Raw genomic sequence first — 22618 nt, 5'->3', positions numbered from 1 at the left:
ACGGCAATTCCGGTAAATGTGGGACGGGCGACGTGTCGTAAAAAAAAAAGAGAAGAAAATAAAAGAAAAAAAAAAACAGCGTAGATTTTCGAAGGCTCGATGGCGCTCGTTCGAGGCTTTCCTCGCGCAATCTTCAGAAAAACGAGATGATACGGATAAGCGTTCCATCAACGTCCATCTTCGACCGGAAGTTTACGAAAGTTACCGCCGGTCTGTCCCTCCCCTTAATTTCCGCTCCGCCGCATTTATTCCTACGCGTATAATCGCGTAAGAGCCCGACGGGTTCATCGGTTACGCCGAGGGCGCGATCGGCATCGTTACAATTTATTCGGGAAAAAGATTGCGGGGCAGGTGCCGGCGATACGACTGCTAATGCATTCGTCCGCACACGTATCCGCGTCCGGCTGTGCGATTATACTACGAAAAACCCCTTATCGCGACGAAACGAGCGCGCAGAAGTCGTAAGGGAATCTAGCCGGAAAATCGTAATTGGCGTATCGACAAAGTTGTATTCCGCAAACTTTTTTTTTTTCCCCTTTTCTTTTTTTTTTCTTTTTTTTCTTTTGCCTCCGACGTTAAACCGGTGCAAGGGGCTTCCAAGATTTGCGTTAAATAAAGTTAGAAATCCGAAAGAATCTCTTTGAGGAGAGGATTGAGAAATTTCATTCTGCGGGGTGTACTGTGCCGAAGCTCGGTGTGAGAATTTTGCCTGAACGTTGCTGCGATTTTGCATTAAATTTCGTTCGACAAATATAACAAAGTAATCCTTCGGAAACGACGAGAGCGATAAAGCGGAGAAAATTGTATTTAATATCAAATATTATTGCTTAATAATATAACGTTCGTGCAGGAAATTTACGGCGCGGTAGTCAGCTGAAAATAGTCGTGAGCTGACCGTTTTGTATTGGCGCTCTATGTAACAGTATTTCGCGATATCGTTTTGCTTGTGCCAGGTGCCGGCGCCTAATCACGGACCGGTTGCGAAACACTTGGAAATACGTTCGATATGTTGCTCACGTTTCGCGTAACTGACGATCGATACCTTTTCAGATCGCTGATTTCGTTCGCTCACGTCGATCTCGAAGTGTAACACGTCCATCGACTTTTACAATCCCTGCCATTTGAGTACTTAACTCCCGTCAATTTGGCTAAAATGGTATTGTCGTATCGTATAACAGCAATAAAAAGAGGGAAAAAAAAAAAAAAAACTGGAGTGCTGGTTCGGTCGTACAGAACGTTCTTTACGCAGACCTGAAGATACGGCGAAACTTTCAGGTGTGAAACTCGCTTGTGCCGTAACGTCGCTCTTATTTCAGGGGAGAAAAACGTGCGCCGCGCTAAAAGCCTGACCGACGATGTCGGGTGAGTTACCTTCGAGACGCGTGCGAACGCGCTCTTATTCTACTGGTTCTCTCACGAGAGCACTTTAATGACATACGCGACGAACAAAAAGCGATAGTACCTAAGAGATAATTATTGTATTGTATTTCGAGCCTATTTTTTTCTTCCCTCGCTATTTGCGTTTGCTTCTAAACAAGATAGATTATAATTAACAGCGTACGTACAACCGAAGCGTACAATTTTTTTTTTAGTTGTATTAACGAATATTTCCTTGAAAAAAAATTGGTTCTAATTTCTACGTGTACTTTTAAAATGAAATGCGTTCGCATTTGAGTTCTTTGTTTGGCTATTACGTTAACGTTTATTCGGCACTCCTGCGCCTGTGTGTACCCGGCACAACAATCGATAAGATCCGCTAATGATACGCGTAGACGTACGTAGACGCGCGTTTACGTGCGCGAACACCGAGTAGAGGAATACGTAATCGTCGATGTTCGACGTGCTCTGTTCGCCCCGTACGTACAAAGTCACTCGCGTAACGCACGCGAGATCGCTCGCCGGTGGTCTCGCGATCTAATCGTGCAAGGGTAGGTACACGAGGTGAGTTAAGTCCCGTGCATTCGTGCGATCGAAATAAAAATTGCGACAAGAAGCTTCGGAGGAAACCCTTAAAGATTTCGCGGTAAAACCAGGAGTTTTCCGAGCGACGGTGGAGTGCGCGACGAGGTTCATTCGAGGGCGAAGAGAGTCGGGAGGGCAGGAAAGCGGCGCCGAGGGGTGGAGGTGGCGCTGTCAGTTCCATAGTGGGGGTTCAGGGGGTTGGAAAAGGAGAGAACGGTGACGATTCAGTCCGAGGGGCACGGGGGGAGGGTGGTTGCGAACGAGGTGGGGGTGCGGCCGAGACGGAGAAGATCGGGCTAGGGATACCAACTGCTCCGGGGGTGGGGACGGTTACCGGGTAGGGGATGGTGGAGGGTAGGACTTTGGGCGATTGGAAGCAGCTGAGAGCAGTGCGAGTAGGTCACACCGTCGACCAGAGTGGCAGTCCGCGTTTTGCCGAACGGCACGGTTGTCCCGCAGAAGGGACAGCCTCGACCTCCTGTTGTCTTCGACCGGCTCTCTCCTCCACATCTTTTCTCACACCCTCAGATGCACGATTACTCTTACGTGCTACAAAACCCGGGCGCTTTCCACGTCCGCCCGCTCGCCCTTTTAAAACGGCCGCCTTTACGATCTTATTTTGAACTCGAGACTGTCTCTCCTCAAGAAAAAGCGCGAAAGAGAGGATCAAGTGGTCCTCGAGTGGCCGGAGTGGATTTATCAGTCTGAAACACTCAGCCTGCCCGACTCTGTGTGGAAAAAAAAAAAAAAGAAAGAAAAAATCGTAGATCGATCCGCGGAGAGACTCTCATCTCCCTCGTATTTTTATTCTCTGTTCGGAGGGTAGTTGGACAACAGGCAGCCGAATCTTTCCGATTAAAGATACACGCGCGATAGCTGACGAAGGCTCCCCCTGATGTTCCACGATTACGGAAGCAGCAAAGAAAAAAACTAAGTGCTGAAGAAAAAGACGGGAAAAAGGAAAGAAAGAAAGAAAGAGCGATCTCGGAACGAGAGGATCTTAATTTATCTTTCCGCGGCCGTGCGTTTGTGCGTTCCGACGAGCTTCCCCGGTTTTCTGCGAACGCGAATGTGCGGCGGGCAATTAGATCTGTACTTTAAGGGAAGTTGCGCGAGTGCGGTCAGACGTGATGAGATTCGCCGTGTCTCGCGCCTCGAGCTCATCGAGGGGCACGTAACAGTCGTATAATGTGACAGAAGCTTCGTCGCGGACGATCCGATTGTTACCGTTGTTGTTCTTGTTCTTGTTATTCCTTGTTGTTCTCGCGTGCCGCGTTTAATCCATTCCCTCAGTGCGTGCGCTCCAGCTCGCGCACTTCCGGCATACCGGAGATACGGGACGGTTCGATATACGCGCCAACAAACGCGCTCGCTCGTGCACGGTTGCTCCTTTTCCTTTCTTTTTTTTTTTTTTTTTTTCTTTTTAGTCTGCGCGCGTGTATTTTCGCAACGAGACGCTCTCCGCTTCAACGCCACTTGCGTAATCTAGGACATTAAAGAGCGCCATGATTGTGTGATAATTTTAACGACCGCCATTCAATGAGACGTAACGAGCGAGCCGGCCAACCACTTGGAAATTGGGTTAAATAGAATAACTGAACTTCCAAGCCATCGAGTCGGACTTCCGTTCTGTACGACCTGGCGCGCTCGCCGAACGATATTTCCTTTTAGAAAGAACTCTCTCTCTTATCTCGTTTAATGTAAACACTCGCGCGATCAGCGGAGCGCGGCTAATAAAAACGAAGGACCGCGGTAAGGACAGATTGGGGAGAAAGAAGGTGGTAAAGGGGACGAGGAGCCAGCTCGAGGAGGAAAAAGATAACAGCGCGAGCAGTAATAGATGTAACAGAAAGGATCGCGCGAGAGGCTCCCCGATCGAAAAACGATAAATTGAGCTTACTTGCTGGCGGCGAGGAGCGAGATCGCGGCCCCTGGCCGATACCGACGTACGTCGGGATCGATCGCGCGTGGCCATCGCAGCCAGGAGAGGTGAATTACCTGCGTCAACGAGAACATCGAATCGATCCATCGAAGCGACCCAAGTCGCGTAACTGCACCTTCCGTCGTTTCCGCCGTAAAGTTTCTTCTTCGTCGCGAGATACGAAACTGCGGAAGAAAGTTTCGCTACTTGGCGAGCGAAAAGCCCGAGCGAGCGAAGGAAAACAGCGGCCGGGGGAAGCGAAATATGAAACGAGACGTATCGAGGAGCTGCCAAGGGATCGGCAACGGGCACGTAGAGTGCATCCCCGTCGAGAGATAAAGCGAACGCCGGAGTAAGAGCGACCATTTCCGGCGAAGGGTGGTCTCTCGGAAAATCGGCGAGCGGGTCGATTGATTTCGCGGAACGCTCCGCGGCCTCGAATATCCTGAAATCCTCTTAGGCGCGCGGGGCGACAGCACCGGCAACGGAAGAGGTAACTCGAAAATGGAAATCGCGGCATCGGCATTGGACGGCCTGAAAAACAATCGTATCGGCAAGCTGGCGCTCTCGCGCTTCTTGTCGCAGAGTCTGTGAGTAAAAAATTGCCTCGGCGGGGCACGAAAAATCGAGTGGCCCTTGCCCGCACTTGATTACATTTATTGCACGATTTTTTTTTTTTTAACAACTGCATGCGAGCGAATTATTTTATTAACGCACGTTCCGACGCTGCATTTACTCGTACGGTCTTAATTCCTATCTTGGAAAAAGGGATACAAAATTAAAGTTAATAAGGGGGATTTTTTTTTTTTTTTTTAGAAGCAGAGATTATGGATTTTCTTTTTTCTTTTTTTTTTTTCTTTAACCTGTCACCACGCCAGGTAACACTTAACGCCATTCTGTGACACGAAATATATCTCGTTTAACCGCGACGCGTATTTTACGCTTGTTTAAAACCCAGAAAATAAAAAAATCACCGCGGTCTACCGAAATGAGTTTTGTTGTAACGCTTTTTCCAACGATAAGGTCTCATCAGCGCCATTGTTGCTTCTCCTTTGTGATCTAGTAATGAAGAACCTAATTTCCCCGCTCCTACTTTTCACGTGAGACGACCCCCCGAGGCACATGTCATGAAGTTTGCTGAAAGCGATAAATAAATTGAATGGATATTAGTTCCGTCGGGATTTCGGTTACATTGCTCTACTGCCACTGTAATTATATAGGGCACGCCACGAGCGGGATAGTTAAATGTCAATAGTGCGCTCTAGTTGGAGTAATAAACGATGTATGGCACTTTATACACGGTAGCGTAACATAATAAACGATGTAACTTCAAACCCCCAGAACTGTTCGAGCGAAAAAAAAAGGAAAAAAAAAAAATGAGAGAAAGGATTGCAGTGCATAAATAAACGTCGCGTCTGATAAGTGGATATCCCCGGGATAACAATTGCGGGACTCCAAAATTTTATTACGCTTACGTGAAATATTATACGTCACGAATTTAATCAGAGATCTGTTTAATATTCGCTCAGAGTTAAGCGTATACGAATTTTCAATTTAATGTTATTAAATGATAATGATATGAACACGCAAAACGCAATAATGCATTCGGTAATTAAGCGCCGGATTTTATTCCGTTGACGTAATATTGTTTTGCGAGGCTCGCCGTGCGTTGTAACGTGCCTTTTGTGCCTCGCTGGTCCTCGTCGCCCTAATAAATCCAACTTGCATAGCGATTGGTAGGTGCCCGCTTAACTTTGAGCAGGTCTGAGCCACCGCAAAGCATCGCATGGCTTTCGCAGTAAGTTAAACGTCGCACACATGTGTCAACGCGATATCAGTATTGTACGATCTTGCGAATGTCGACGCTTTCGCGATCATCTCCGCGATCAATGCAAAAGTGCATCCGCGGTTTACGATAAACATGATTGTGTACCGCGATCCTGGACGAATGTTTACATACACTCGTCTTTAAAGTGCTTCCTCAAAATCGATAACTTTTTATCCGGTTCGTTGCGGAGTTGTTTTCTTGGACTGGTTAGAAACTACGCGTGTCGACTGAACTATCGCTACATCTGGGGAAAACTTGGCTTTCTTCCTTCATTTCTTGGTGTATACAGGTTTTTCTTTTTTTTTTTTTTCTTTTTTCCTTTTTCCCGAAATCCTCGAAAATGTCATACTCTACGCTTTGTAGAGAAAAATATTTAAAACTTAAATATTACGTTTGTATTGTAACGTTACATTTATGGGAAATTTATCGGGAGGCTTGTATTCCGAATCAACGCGGAAGAAAAATGTAACGCAGTGTCTTTATTTATAATAAAAATGTTTCCTTACTTTATAAACGAAACTCTGGTGTGTTTTAATATTTCGACATTTTCTAATATTTAAATATACCCGAGTGAGTTTCGTTTTTGACATGGAAATCGTTTTCTCGGCTCTCCCGGCTTTTTATTCGCTAATTAAGAAATTCTTTTGATTCTTTCCCGCGTTAAAATTTTTCTTTCGAACAAAGACATTGTGTTATACATATATTACATTCTTTTTCTCTGTAGAAAAAAAGAAAAAAAAATGATAAAATTACGTCTTAGCAATAATAGACCGCGAAAGTGGTTCACTAAAATAAACGATTATAAAGCAAACTTATTGTTAGCCACCAGGAAGATTTACTTATCCTGATAAGATCTAATTAAAGAGACGAGGGAGTAGCCCATCGCCAAGAATAAAATATCCATTAAGACGTCAAATTACTTAATTTCTATTTAAAGAACAACGATTATTATCGACGTGTATTAAATATAAAAAAATTATTCTTTTTAAGCTGAAAAATAAAACGCCGCTGACTCTCAAAGCTAACAAGTTAATTAATAAGCTTGAGCTATGGTTCTTTTTTTTTTTTTTACACCTCATATTAATTTCGTTACATTACTTAATGGCCATTAGTATAATATTATCTCGGGCTTTGCAAAAATGAAATGTAAGAGTATGGAAAATACATTAACGAAGAGCATCCTGCCCGAGGGAAGGCAGCAAGGGTCGAAAATTAAAATTTCCTCAACCCGAAAACTCCGTTAAGTCATATAATCTGATCTAATCTTACGCTTCCGCGTATCACGTTACGTCTATGAGAGGAGCAAATATAGCATAGCGTCGCTATACTCCTGCTTGATGTCTCCCCCTGTAGCTCTCGTCTTAGATTAAAGTACCTACTCCGTAGCTCTTTTGCCGGGCGGGAGAAAAGTATGATAAATTCCACGCCGCGAATTTCCCACGTCATAACGCGATCTCGTTTCTGCCACTTTTTACGTCTGTTTGCACCGTACCGTGCGAAACAACAAATCTATCTAATGGCGTTTTTTTTTTTTCTCGTAAATGCAATAAAAAAGATGGAAATGAGAATGGAAAATGGGATAAGTTGGATTAGTATTTTGTATTTGCATCGGGGATAACGTACGGGTGTTATCTCGCAACGGGACTACTTGATCTCGAGTCAATTAAATCATCGTAACGATTTTTAAAGTCATTAATTAACGAAGTCGTCCCGTCTGATAATTTTAAAAATATACGTAACGCGACTTGAAATTTTTTATGCCTTTAAATTATAATATTATTTTATACATCTTATTTATTATTTAAATTCACCGTGTAATGTAATAATAATTATTATAATATTACAGTAATAAATAAATGTTGTCTATAATATTAATGTAACGTGAAATATTTAGTGCGCCGCGCGCGCAACGTGAATTAATGCTTAAAATTAATGCTTTTTAAATATTAAGACGACAATGTTTTATTTGACACGACTGTTAAGGACCTTCTGACAATACTTCGTTAAAATAAGCTTTCGTCTACTTCGATTCGAAAGCGGAGAACTTTATTCGAAAAGTGCTCGCACGAATGAAGTCAATTTACACTATTTCCGATTGGACGTCTTCACATACCGACCTTTTTACTGGAGGAAATTATTTCTACGTAACGAGCGTGCAGTTCCGGTATATTTCACGGCGGATGAGATTGCGAAAATCCAATGTATTAGGTGGTAAACGCGTATCTTTCTTTTTTTATTTTTCATTAACATGATCGCGAGATACAAACAATACATCAGTTCTTAAGGAAACTGTCTTAATAAAAAAATGATGCGACTTACCAATCTGCATTCAGCGGAGTTGCAGAATTCTGCCGGTGACTGTAACATAAAATAAAACATATTAATGTAGACACGTTGCTATTTAAATTAATGTAAAGCTTTATTTTTTTTTCAAGATTTTCTGAAAAAGAAAAAATTTATATTTACCTAAAAGTTGCTCCGCCGATGCATGATGCCCTTTCCGAGCCTGTTCATCCTCTCAGATGGGACGTGTCGAGTCATCTTTCCGCGCACAAGTCACTCGCGAATATCCCGACCGCGATTTTACAATCAAGAAAATTATTCATCACTTTCGCGTTCCTCTTCCGGCACTCGCGTTTAGAATTAAAAGCATGCCAAAAAAAGAATACGTCCGAATACTGTACGGAACTCCCGAAACGACCGACGAACCGACTGCGGTTCGTATAATTAATAATATCGGCGGCGACACTTTCGTTGACAACAGCTGCGTCGATCTGCAACAAAAAATATATATATATATAATTTAATAAACGGCAATAATCAAATTTATCATTTATCAGCTAATTTAGACGTCGCATCAATTTTTTATAGACAGGATAACATTTTGATGTAACAGAAATTTATTTTGACACAAAATTTTGTAGTAAGTCTTGTAAAATTGAATTTTTTTTTTTTTTCAGACAATGTTTTTTTTTTTAAACGAAAATACGCGAACAACGGTATATTATCTTATACCAAATGCAATATTTATCTTGTTCGTACATTTGAAAGTTTCTGCGCGTGTCTACATTGAAAACTACTTGCAACACTGATTTATATATTTTGATTTCAAACTTTACAATGTAATAATACATAAGTTTAATAAGTAAGCCGAGTTTATAAGTAAAGCGCGTAAATGGGTTTTACATTTAATAAATAAGAATTACGTTCAATTTTTCTTATGAAATATAATATTTAATAAATGGCCATGAAATATTCCCGGCTGCTGCTCTCTTCGGAGCTTCTTTTCGAAATTTTAGACAGAACCCCCTGGCGCGATATTGCGCGACGTAATTTAGAACATTGAACATGCTTGTATCAGGAATTCTGCACCATAACCGCCGAATACTTGATCGACTGGTCTAATAACACGTTCGATATTGTCCCAAAACTTTAAAACGATTTTCCGCGCGCGGCGCAAAGTCGAATTTCACGAGCGAGGGAATAATAAGGGCTCGCGTCACTCGGCTTATCGTTTCGCGTCTTCGTCGGAGTCGAAACGTATGGACAAATAAAACTCCCCCGTGGATGCGTGCGCCGACGTTTGCATTAGACGGAAGTGCACTTCCGAGAAGATTTATCGCTCTTTTCGGGTGATAGAGCAAACGAGCAGGCCGGTATGTTACGCTGTAGGTGAGTTATTGCAATTAAAGTACGTCCGCGCGATATTTGAGATGGGAACGAGAGAGAGAAAGAGAGAGATAGAGAGCCGGGTCCCCGTAAAATTGCCATTAACTTCTGCCGTTTACTTTTTCCGCGATCGATCCTCGCTTAATGTAACATTATTTCAGCGGATCCTGACGCGGCCGAACGTAGAGCGAGGAATATTAGAAGATACGTTTTCCACATCGAACGCGGAGCACGAAAGAGCTGCGCGTTTTGATAGGATGTGTTTTTTTTCTTTTTTTTTTTTTACACGTATCTTCCCGGATAGCGATTATTTCTCGCGACCTTTATCTTTAAAGTTGACCGGTTTTTAACGTTGGAAACTGAAAAATTACGGAAGCGGAATAAAGAAGGATTTCGACAAGTTTTTGCGCCGGAAGGACCGATTGGAAATTCGAGAAGAGTGCCGTCCTATCGTTTGAGTTTTTCTTTCATTTTTCTTTTTTTTTTCTTTTGTTTTTTTATTTAACACGACTGCACTTTGAACGTGAAAATATTTCGAGATTTATCGATTCGCAATCTCTTTTTCTTCCGCTGAAAAAGAGAATATTATGCACGTTCGAATTATTTCACGACCTACTTTTAATCTGCGAAAGTTATTTTATGCCGTAGCGACGTTAGTGGGAGCTAACAAAAGCTTGATGTTGATTTATTTGCGCGCGTTTTGTACCTTGTAATGATGTATCGAGCGCGAATTATAATTACTGGGTCGTGCGAATTGGACGGTTTACGTAATTGAAGGAGTACGAAACGCGCGCCCGTTTTTATCGGAGTTGACAAACGATTGAACTTGGCGTCATCGTGCATGTATACACCTATTTGCATGTCTCTATACTTTATGAGGCATTAATGTTCACGGTAAACATCGTGGCCTTAATTACCGTCTTGCAGGAGAATAACAAGCTCGGGATCTTAAAAAAAGATTAAAATATAGATTACCACGCAAGGTGGTCGATTGTAATCGTTCAAATAACAGAACAGCTTCTCGCTTGATGTTATAGCAAATTACCTTGCCTGCGAGAGACCCTTTGATCGCTAAATTAAACGTTTAACCACGAGCAAAGTAATGAACGTTGCACATCGATTAATTTTTCAAACGGCAAACTTTATTAAATCTAATTCCACGATTTCTATAAATTTGACTTGTCAATTTGTGCTGGTTTCAAAATAGGAGGAAAGTACGTAGGCGATAAATTTATCCGCGCAATTGAAATTAGAGCGAGAAGTTTGGGGAAATGTCGATGTTTGGATAAAGTGCAAAACGCGAAAATAATGCAAGAAAATAATACTGGCTTCTGAAGAAAGTTTTTCCCTCCCCGAGGCGTTAAATTCATAATTTCGAACTTCTATGTCGCCGTGGCAGTTCACATCTACTTCAGTTTGTCATTGTATTAAGTAATACATTTTCTCAATTATCGCCTAAGATATCAAGCGCAATCGCGCGCGGAAAGTCGGCAATCTAATCGCGCCTTTACATACCATACGTATTGTGAAGATAGGACTCTGGCGTAGCGCCAGATTCTGCCCGCACGATGTTATCGTCCACGACGATGATTTATGTATGTTATGTAGGTGTAATCGTCGTTCCGTGAAAAAAAAAAAAAAAAAAGAGAGGATGCTGGAAACTCGCGACTGATCCGATTGGTTCCCCGAGTTGATCCCCGCGCTACGGTTTATAAAAGCCACGGGTTATTCCGACTTGAAAAATTAATTACGTTTATGTGCCACAGAAATCTCTCTTCCAAATCACTCTTGAAATTAATCCGAAATTATTTGGCGCTGTTATTAGCTCGTTCGCATTGATTATGTGGCTTAACGAGATAATAGTCTAATATAATATGGCGAGCAGTCGAGCGGAGGCGGATTGACGTTCTATTATTATTGCTTTTAGCTTATTCAGTGAATCGAATAATTAAATCTGACAGGCGTGTATTCCGATCGCTCTCATGTTAACTTATCAGCTACAGCTGTTCGTTAAACCGCGAATTTTCTTCCGCATGGCGGAATGATTTCGATTTTCTTGCCGGTGCCTTTTCGCTGGCACCGCTTCCGGCCATTTCCTTCGGCCCGGTTCCTGCGTGCCGCTAGCTCTTTCGACGATTGAGTGGTAACTCATGTTGCTCCCAACCGAGACTCGAACGTTCCGCGCCGCGCACTTTCATCCGCTAATTGATTTATCGCTCGCTAACTGCCGGAGAATATTGATATTGATCGGCGCTATCGACACATACTATATACCTATCCCAACTTCGGCTCTAATTAATTTCCGATCACGGTGAAAAATGTATTTCCGACGCCCGACGTAGACTCTCGGAAGAGAGAGAACGTCCGGCGATAGCGAGTCTGTGTAAGGCACATAATAATGGATCGCATTAAATTCAGTGCATGTCGATTCTTTTTTCTTTTTTTTTTTTTTTTTTTTTCCCTCCCGTTTTCTCTAAAAAGCTATCATTAGACACGTATTACACAGATTTTTGACGGGAGAGATTAATGGCGCGATATAGGTATTTTGTAAAATCGAATTACGTGAGGATAAAATCGATATCAGGGTTTCTTTCTTTTTTTTTTTTTTTTTTTTTTTCTCCTTTCGCCGTTTTCGTTTAAATGGACAATCTGTGTCCATTATACTGTAACGTAAATCGAGCTCGATATCTCGATTTGTGTTGGTGCTTGATTATTGCGTAACTAAGTTTAATTAAAATGATATTCAGCCGTGTCGTTCAAATATAAAACGTTAATTATATATTCACGAATTTTTGTGCATGTACTTTATCGACATGCATGTCGATAGATTAATTTTGCACGAAAGCAAATTAGAAGAGCTTATCGCGTCAGCTGTAAACATTAAATAAAAAAAGAATTTTTTTTTTAAATTTAGTAATTGAAAAGTCTTTTTTTTTTTCTTTTCTAAATTGCAATTTTTTAAAATGTATTCTTTTAATATCGAGACACGTTCAGTTATTGCGAGTAAAGTTCGGATTTAAGAAACGACGCAGATTTCTTCGTATTATTTTTTCAGATGTTATTACAGCCGTTAGATTATTCGCTTTCTGAATAATTCCGTGCGCTCTCGTCTTTGACTTCGCTGCGCGATACATTATTCACTCGGCTGAGTATAAAGTTGCGTAAATGATCGCTGAGTATTACGCAGAATAGATGTTTGTATGGATTACACGGTGGACGATTTGAAAAATTCAGGGCAATTCCTACGCGCAAAAAAAGAAAAAAAAGAATGCGAGGTAGAAAATTCTGTCGTAAAAGTACCTAACGCCACCTGCGTGTTCGCGATTAGTTTCGGGTTTATACGGTCACCGCACATTGTCCAACAACCAACAGTTATAAACTCCACGGAGCCAGTCCGCTTGTCGTTAGTCACATTTACCGCCAATAAGACACTTATTTAAACAACGACGCTTCTAATCCTGCAGCATACGGATTGTTTATTACGAACATTACGCAGCACTGCTCCCCTTCAGTCAAGATAAACGATATTTCGCTTAAAACATTCCTTTCCGTGGGTTTAAACCTCCAAATACGCAATCTTTGTAATCGTTCCATTAACTAAATGAAAAGCGAGTTTCTTCTTCGGTACAAATTAATATTTCATAACGGAAGTTACATCTTTCCAGCATTATTATTTTTCTTTTTTTTTTTTCTTTTTTTTCTAAAGTTTATTACAAATCAATTTTCTCCGGCAAAAATCCATGAAATTTTACGTCGACTTCTGATGAAAACTGCCTCAACGTTTTGTTTAACGTATACCCGGGATTGCAGGTACAAAATTGAAAATTCTGCGGTTATAAATGAATAAATCTTTCACGTTTTATTCCGAATCATTTTGAACCACGTGGATATTGTGTAATGGAATTGGCGGTCGCGTAATTAAATGACGAGTAAGTTTAAACGACCTGGTGAGGAACGGGAGTTCGTACCAAATCGGCTGGGTACGTTCTCCGCGTTAGTCTAATTTTAACCGAGCGTAATATCGATCTTCGACGATCTTCCTGAATATCTTTGCCTTCGGAATCTTCGTAAAATTTCGAGCCGCCTTTCGCAGAATTGTGGCTGCGGTTCTGAATATTTTTAAAGCGGCTTTACTCCCGTGGATTTAATTTCTCTTATTTTCAAATGTCGCCTCGTGCGAGGCGGCAGCGGAAGGGCTCGAAAACCTTGTCACGAGTATTATGCGATTGTTTCTCGCTGCAATTGATCCGTATCTTATCCCTTTGTTGCCGTCATATCGCGGGAGTTTCCATTGTTAGTTTATATCGAGTAATCGAACTCCGATAACGTCTCTTTCAGACGTAAGAAGCACAAATTTCGAAGTGCCTCCGATCAATACCCCGGACGATATGGTTACAGCGCAACAATACGAAATATCGACTATAATTTTCCGAGACAGACGTCCCATTGTTTCGCCGTATATTCCTCCTCCTCGCGTTGCGCTTTATTCGTCGTAAACAAATCCTGTTTTCGTCGCGGTTTCGGTATAGTAACAAACGGGATCTTTTTGCGTCTTCACTAATTCTGATCCGTTCAGCTTCGAGATATTTATAAAAATTTATAATAATGCTCCTTGACGTGCAGGCGAGTCTGACTAATCTAGATTTTTTCTTCTCGGTTTCGAGATATTATGAATAAATTCTCCGTACGATTTTAAGGAGAATGGCTTGCATTCGTGAAATTTTGGTAAATCGCCGTACACGTAGCCGCGTTGTGACATGGAAATAAATTATTTCAGTGATATTATTACGGGGAATACGTGACGCGCTCTTCAGTTGATTGCGATTTTATCTGTGCGCCACGCGCGCGGGAATTTCACCGCGTTTTGTCCCGTGTTTAATGTTTAAGGAACAAAAAGAAGATGAGTGGCGGTTTCTTCCAATACGTCCCGTCGTTTTATACCTTGCTCGTGCGGCCACAAAATGGCTCTAAATCGACCGGCACTCGTCCGCGCTCAACAGTGAATGTACATTCTATTCATACACGGCGATCCGCAAAATATATCGTTTGTCGCGAAACATGTAATAGCATCGTGCTCGACACAGTAGAACTTGATTGCAAAATGCTCTAGTGAAACGAGGGAATAGGTGTAGGAAGGATAAAATTAGAAATTATTGTGTCATCGCCGGCGTATTGAATACATTGCGTTTCTCACGTATTATTATATACTAAAAAAAGAAATAAAAGAGACTAGAATCACTTCTAAATCCAGTTTTAATTTCATGAAATTTTCAACGATAAATATGACTGAGTAAATTATAAATATATTTGAGCCGGTCACATTTATCGTTAAAAATATTATAAAACCGTGGCGTTGGATCCAGAAGTGAAACTGTACCATCTTTCTCGCGGCGTACACGCTCGCTTTTAAAATTAGACCGATTTCACGGCGCCGAATAGAGTATCGTACATATTTTTCAACCAACATGAAAATATGTGCTCGGAAGCATTCACGGACTTGTCGGCACGTGTAGTTATAGCTATCACGCGATGGGTCCTTCTCCGCAAAATTACATTACCATATCGTAAAAACGAAAGAGAAAAAAAAAAGGAACACAAACCTGACATCCCTGCATGAATAAGAGGAGCATTTCTATGCGGACCGTATTGCGCGGTGGCACAATCGCGAATATAAAATATACCGGGATTCACTTATTAAAGTTTTTCTGCATGAAAAAAAAAAATCCTAGTTGATCTGATCCCGTTTAAGAATTTGATTGCCAACTGTTAACATTTGCGCCTTCAAATTCTAATTTTTTTTTTCTTTATTTCTTTCTTTATTTTAAAATTGTCACGGCTTCCTCTTTTTTTTCTCTTTTTACGTATTCTTCAGAATGCACAGCGCGCGACAAAAGATATTTTTTATGGGATAAAAATACACAAAGCAGCTGAAAAGTCCAATTATTTGCCATTCTATTTTATGGTCAACGCAATATTCCGCATTTTATTACGTCGTTCACGTCACACGTGTATGCGTGTAAGTACTTTGCGTAACGACAGTAATATGCGTTGAATGTCAGACACATCATTATTTATCATTTGTACGATATGAAATGAAATTTCTCTGCGTGGCAGGTTTGAGATTTTTCTCACTTTTCGTAAAATAAATAGGAAATTTCAATTAATAGAAATCTCCAGTATTAGTTCGTATGTTCTAAATTGTACCACATTAATATACATTTATTTTCATTCGTATATAAAATATTGAAAGTCATTTTAATCAATTGAACGTGAAATCATATTGTTACAAGATAAAATTATTATTTTCTTTTTTTAAATCCACTCTCTCTACTTTCTTATCTTTCTAAAAGTCACGAGACTAAATTAACTTGTAATTTGGACATCGCAGTTAAAGGTAAAATAATGTAGCTGTCGACCACGTTCGCGTGCATACGTGTATACGCGATTTATCAGAGGAAAAAAAAAAAAAAAAAAGGGAGAAAGAGGCTGGGCATAGATTTATATTTAAATTTATACGGAGTAAACAATTTCGTGGCGGCGTGTCGAAGTGGACTAGCCATCGATAAGACACGAACGCCGCTTTCGCGTGACGCGATTAATTCTGCTTTATGGCCGAGCACCTCTTTATTGACTCGAAGGGATCCATGGTTCCGCATAACCCTTTGCTTCCGCGTAATCGGTCAGCACGCAGCCGTTAAAAATAAACGTCACCTTTATACGGCGTGCATTATCGTCCCAGCTCTGCGGGAGAGGCGATAAATTATTCTCTGATAAAGAGTTTTTACGTAACGTCCGCTCTTATTCCCTTCGTTTTCTTCTTCTTTTTCTTTTTTCTTTATTATCGCGTTCGGACGATAATGCAATTAAGATAAATCTCCGCGTGCCGTTCGCTACGGCGGTCCACCGGCCGCAAAATCGCGGCCGCCGCCTTGAAAGAGACTCAGGTGATAAAGTTCACGTGTCGCGTATCTCGAGACACGCTGATGCCCGGGATACCGAATAAATATAGCGCCGCGCTCTCAGGGGGGGAAAAAAAAAACGGGACGATGAAAATAAATCGTTTCTCGCTATACTTTTTGCGTCCTCGCATTCTCATCCTCCGTTTCGATTAACGCGCGACAGGAGAGAACGAGGGAGGCCGCGACTGATATGACGCGTCGCGAAATCTGTGAATGACAAAGAGCACACGTGTACGTACACGACAACGTGTATTTACGTGATTTATTTATTCATATTTTTTTTTAATATTTTTTTTTCACCCGCGTATGCAATACACGTAGAAGGGAGAACCGACGGGATCAATACCACTCCACGATTGTTGTACATATTACATATTTTTATAGAGGAACGACGGCACTTCCTCTTTATTCTCCGTTCTTTCCGTTATTCTTTCCCGCTTGCGTCGGCAAAAATTCTCTTTTCTTCCGCCGAGAAATTACGCATGGTTTGTTACCGAGCTATGGCATTCCAAAGAATCGGTTCGGTCGCACATAAGTCTAAAGCTCCCCTATCTGAGACCCAGTTACGTCCGCCTCTATATTGCGAACGAGGTTGGTCCGTACAGGTTTCCATTGAACGTACCGTTTTTGTACCGTAGCTCGCTGCTCTCGACGAAACTGTGTATTACTTCCACGAACATGTACTGGATGTCCTAGACTCGCCAAGTGCATCTTCGTGATCCTTCGACCCACTTACCATAAAAATTACTTACCGGGATATTAATATTTTGTTAGGTAACGGGAATTAGCTTGCGTTTAAAAAATTTTTTTTTAACGTTATTACCAAGTTACTTATCAAATTTCGACGAGTGTTTTTTTAAGAAATTATATTCGGAAATTTTTAAGTTAAAGAAAAGAAAAAAAAATGAAATAAAATTAATTCGCTAACGAAGAAGATCGTAAGATCTCGTAAAAGAACAATCGAGCCCGAGCTTACAATTGCTAAATCCGCAGTAATTTCCTGGACAGTTGATCTTTCACCTCGGACAGTATAATTAGAAATATTGTTTTTAATTTCGTCTTGTGCGGAGAGAGTGGGCACGAGCGACGTCGTGTATTCTCGGTGATTTAATTAAGCAAAGAGCGTTCGTTATATCCTACTTCAAAAATTGTACCGCCGGTTATTCTCCGGATGATTAGTAATGCAATTTGAATTACCCGACAGCATCGTTCGTTGTCACGCACAAGTTGTCTCCCGGGTATATAAATAGTTCTATAATTAACAATTTTATACGACCCTTGAAATTACTTTCCCGGCCCGTTGTTTTAATTTATATACGAATTTCTGTGAAGTAGCTGCGGGTACAAGGAAATAAAAATTGATTAACGTTAAATACCGACGGTCTGTCCGACGTGAGGCCAGGTAAGAAATACAGAGTCGAATGTAACCGGGGGAAAGAAAAGAGCACTTTGATCTTCTCCAAAGACTGGGAGCTATTAAAAAAACATCCCCGTGAATTCGATACGTTAACTGCAAAACATATGTTTAACTATTACTGCTATTGTTGCGGAATAATTGAGCTTTAGTGCGGCGTACAGTCGTGGGTGGTCGTCTGTCGGTAAATTAGAATGGTTCTTGCACACTACATATACCCGGTAAACCCCAATGAAATAGAGCTGCCATCGTCCGTCATAGCCGATAATGTTCCTTCAGCGACGCCTCGGCAGCTCTCGAGATACGAGAACGGCAATACGCAGATAATAATTTACTTGGACCGACGCGACGTACTTTTAAGGTAACCAATAATTTTCCGAATAATCGGAGAATAAAAATTCTGACGAAAAAGCGGAATGAGAGTAATTTATTTTTATGTTCGCTTGGTTTCTGATTTAAAAAGAAAAATTTGTTTTCTTTATTAAGTAATACATTTTTAAGGCAATTTTTTAGAGTGTCCTTTGACGATTAAACTGAAAATTGTGACGGCATGTTTGCGAAGCAATTGGAAGTTAAATGTATAATTAGAGATAAAATAATAAGACACGTTCGATGGGGAAACGTCGAGAAATGTAATTAATAAATTAAAATTGTTATAAACGAATAATATTGGTTTCGAGCGAAACATCATTTAATTAGCTGAAATTAATTGAGATAAATTCAAAAGTTTTTAATTGAACATTATCGCGCAATAAATAATCAATGTCGAAACTTGCGTTTCAACGTACTCTGTTTAGTTACTTTAATTATGATGTTAAATAAATTCTTTTATATTTTTTTCAACATGAAAATAACAACTAGGCCTGCCACTGGGCTAACAATAAGTCATTATTTTAACACAAAAGAAAGCTGTGTTTTAAAATATTATACGAAATTTTTTTCCAATACGTTTCTCCCTATTTTGACGAACTACAAATACTCTTGCTAATGTCGAACAAAAAGCGACGGTAGATTTTATCGCAAAATTGTCTCTTTCAAATCTCTTCTCCCTCGTTCTCTCGCGATTGCTTTAGTCCTGTACTTGCGGCCGTCATAAAATGCTGAAGCCAACTGTCTCGACGTTGGGTTACAACGCGCGATATTTATCCACGCTCTGACGTTTTATTTACGCGGAAAAGTTGTTAAAACACACGTACAAGTTCGAAGATAAATACGAAAAGGCACCGGGAGAGATCGAATATGTCGTTTCGCCAGACGTGACCCAAATATCTCCGCGGAAACGGCTACGGAGATGTATGCGGCGTTCGAAATTAAAAAAAAAAAAAAAAAAACTGAAACTGAAGGTCCGGCCGCTTTTCCGATTTCACGGCCGGCCTCCAGAACTTCCTATCCTCCTTTCGACGGCCGTCCGATACTCGGGCGACTTTCGTTGCATCGATTGTCCGCGGAATAATGGTCGACCTTGAGGGGCGGGAAACTCACGTGTAGGATGTAGCCAAATATTGGAAGTCGGGATGAACGATACCGTTCCGCCTCGGCGGGAACGCCGTCTCAGCGATATTATCAACGCGGACGACGTGCATTCCGTCAAGTTATATATAATTTCGATCATTTTAACGTCTCGTTATAACTTCGGCGTACTTGCCGCGGAAAGTGGGACCCCGTCGCTCGAACGTCAATTTGCAAAAAAAAAAAAAAACCAGACGAACGTTTAAGAGACTTGTGAGAAAATCAAAATTCGAAAAGATTGAAAAAGGCGCACGGAGTTTCGTGCGGAGTTTGTTAAATTAAATATCGTCGCTGCTGCCGGAATAAAAAGTCTGAAGTTTTTTTTTTGAACGACTTGCAGTTTCTAAGGAAAAGAATTCGGGGATAAAATCAAGGGGAAAATATTATTCGTGGTTTTATCCGCGGTTTTATTGTTATGCGTTTACTTTCCCGGGGCGTATTTTCTGCACTGGGGTTTCCTAAATATTTCTCGTGGATTACGGTACACGTAATACTTGTGTGTAGAATATTTTTATAAATTCCGAGTCTCGCGTTTAATTTTAATTTCAGGTAGGGAATGCGTATCATTGTTACGTGTTGATTACAACTGAAATGGCGTTTAAAGAATATCTTACAATTTGCACATATTTTTTAAGCGTGAGAAAATTAAAGAAAAAATAAAAAGAAAAAAAAAAAGAAAAATGCGCACGTTTAAATGTAAGGTATAAATTGTACTGCAGGGTGAGAAAATGTATTTCATTATAAGCCAGCGAATCAACGATTTGACGTGTGAAAAGCGAAACAATGGCGCGTGTTCTCGTCGTATTCGGAACGACAAGTGTAGCTGTCTGTTTCTCAATTTTATCTGTCCGAAAGGGAGGGTGTTCTCTCTTCTCTCTCAGTGAATATGTGTAGCGTCAGTCAGACAGCCACGCTTAGAATTAGAAGCATTTCACCCGCCAAATGCATTACATTTGACTTTAATATTCCTCCCGGCCAAGAGGGATCCGAACTGCATTGTAGTCTTTCCGCATAAAGCACAATTGTGGAGTAATTAATAATCGTAATGTAAACGTGATGCGATATCGCAAATTAAATATTATTCAGCCACGAGGAAGGAAAGTATGGAGCGGTGAATTTCTTTGAACTTCAATCATTCCCGCGAATAAAAATTTTACTTTTTTTTCTTTTTACGCCACGAAATAGTCCGCTCGAATTTTTCCAAACGTTTGAAATTTCGAATGCGCGCGGGGAAGCGAGAGTAATTTTCAAAAGAGACTCGGTTTTGATCAGCTGCCAGGAAACGGTGGTGATTGGGTGGTCCCTTTGTCCGAACAGTCATGGTTCCCGGTGATCGCGACTACTTTCGCGTACCGCGAGGTGGCGGCATCGTGTCGAAAGCTCGATGGCGTCGCAAGCCCAGCTTTAGGGGGTGGAAGAGGGCCCCGGCACGAGGAGGAAAGCTTCAGTCAGTGATGCGACTCCGTTACGGTCAGACCGGAGCGACCCCTCACCCGCCGCGTTTTACGCTCGCAAGGCGCAACAGGACGCGCGCTCGTCTGACTCGAACCGGGCATTTTCTACTGTGATATGCGTGGCGTGTCCTGCCGGTTCCTGCCACTCCTGCGGCCGCCGTACGCCGGATCCTCGAGCGAAAGCGCGGAAGTACGGCGCTCGCGTGCCGTGCCGCGGTCAGCCCGACGGTAATCAGAGTGACGCCGCGATGCGACGCCGTGAAAACACCATGCCCGTGAGGAACGCAATCGGTGACAAGGTAACGGGGGAGGTTTCTCCGCGGACCCACCCCGCGCAACCCCGGCCGCTTTATTTATTATCGACGCGCTGCTCACGGCCGCCGAGTCGGCCGATCTCCGGGCGATCGGCGTCTCTTTGACTCGCGGGGCGATCGACCGACGCTTATTAATTATTTCGTCGTTAAACTAACACCCGACGTTCGAAACTTAGTTGAGCGATGACCGAGGGAAGAAGCGCACTTTCTCGGTATCGATGAGAATGGCGACGTCTTGGAGGTGCTTTTGATGGAGGCGTTCGCGATCGCGGTACGACGCGGAGGTGGAAAATGGGGGTTCGCGTCGCGCCTCGTGCCGAAGCTCGCGCGGACATCTTTTTATGGCTCGCGGCCGCGAGACACGAGGTGGGAAGAGTTGGCGTATGGAAATTCGGAGTGATAGGCGCGATAGGTGATATAGCCACAGAGAGAGAAATAAAGAGGGAGCGAGAATAAAAAAAATTAAGGTGTTTGCCACGAGCGGCGTATTATTCATTTTTTTTTTTTCCTAGGCGGGCGTTGGGAATATTTTCCACCACGTTCACAAAGGTCACGCACGAGAACGTACGAGAGGCGCGGCGCGATTTCCCCGTTACTTTCTTCACCCCTTTCGTCTCCCTTCTGTCTCTCTCTCACTCTTTCTCGCGTGGTCAGATAGACTGCCGATAGTAACAGGTGGGTCAGGGGTGTTTCGCCGGTGAGAGTCTCACTACGCCGACGCTGGGCACGCGAGCCTCTGCCGTCGTCGCCGTTTTCATCGTGCGAAGGATTTTCCCACCGCCAGCACCGCACGCCTAGCTATCTTCCTGCCCGCCACGTAAATGGCGGCCGACATAAAACGCATCCTCGCCTAGCCCGAATCCCCCAAACACCCTCCCCTCCCTCGGCTTCCAACGCGCCGCGCCTCCGCCGATCAGCTTAGCTAACGAGAGGTTTTGATACAAGTCCGTCGCAGGTGGCGATAACGATAATGGCCCCGATAAGCGAGCGGTGAGAAATTGAGAGGTGAAGCGACGCGTGTATTCCGGGTTAATTGTTCGCGACGGATTAACCTTAGAACAAGAGGGGGAGGGAGCGTCGACGGGAATCACTCTTGCGGGGAAAGCCCCGACGTTTTGTGATAAATTGAATAATAAATCGAGGCCGCGTTGTCGCCCGACGTTTGTTATTCCGCGTACGCTCGAATATTAATCCCCGGGTCTCGTTAAATTTGCACTTGAACGATCGTCGTTTTAAACCGCATACATTTTTTATGAATCCGATCATTACGTTTGCGCTGGAATTTTAGATAATTTTAATCACGTATTTTTGTACACACGTGAACTTTTATATCGGCAATTAATTTGGACTCTTCGAAGAAGATATAATTTTTTAAAATAAATTCTGTCTTGTCGGCTTTAAATTTATATATTTTGCGATATAAAATTTCTCGAAACGTGAATTATGATCGTTATCACTTTTAGAATGTAATTACAATAAAACATTGAAACTAATGTTCAAAAAAGAAAAAAAAAGAGAGATTAAGGGATTAAAAAACAAGTTGTACCGAGCTGAACAACCGAATAATTTTCATAAAAATATATCGACG

General features: G+C 42.0%; 1 protein-coding gene and 1 long non-coding RNA gene across 9 annotated transcripts in view; one reads left to right on the top strand and one right to left on the bottom strand.

Moving 5' to 3' along the window:
• The window catches only part of Syt7 (Synaptotagmin 7), a 145080-nt gene that overhangs the window by 78515 nt on the left and 43947 nt on the right, over positions 1 to 22618 (top strand). For 2 of the 7 annotated variants that reach the window (XM_070670447.1, XM_070670446.1), the window contains exon 1: positions 2289 to 4473. The exons of 4 other annotated variants lie outside the window; for them this stretch is intronic. In XM_070670447.1, the coding sequence (XP_070526548.1) occupies positions 4388 to 4473 (86 nt within the window). In that variant the 5' untranslated portion in view covers positions 2289 to 4387. Of the gene's footprint in view, positions 1 to 2288; positions 4474 to 20534; positions 21016 to 22618 lie in introns of those variants that run through there. One more of the 7 variants, XM_070670448.1, reaches the window with a different exon arrangement.
• The window catches only part of LOC139110602 (uncharacterized), a 103657-nt gene continuing 87165 nt past the window's right edge, over positions 6127 to 22618 (bottom strand). For both annotated transcript variants that reach the window (XR_011547018.1, XR_011547017.1), the window contains one exon: positions 6127 to 8485. This is a non-coding gene — a long non-coding RNA (uncharacterized lncRNA). The remainder of the gene's footprint in view (positions 8486 to 22618) is intronic.

Source organism: Cardiocondyla obscurior, linkage group LG21 (genome assembly GCF_019399895.1).
Source record: "Cardiocondyla obscurior isolate alpha-2009 linkage group LG21, Cobs3.1, whole genome shotgun sequence".
Taxonomy (NCBI): Eukaryota; Metazoa; Arthropoda; class Insecta; order Hymenoptera; family Formicidae; genus Cardiocondyla; species Cardiocondyla obscurior.
This window is presented reverse-complemented; position numbering and strand designations above follow the sequence as displayed.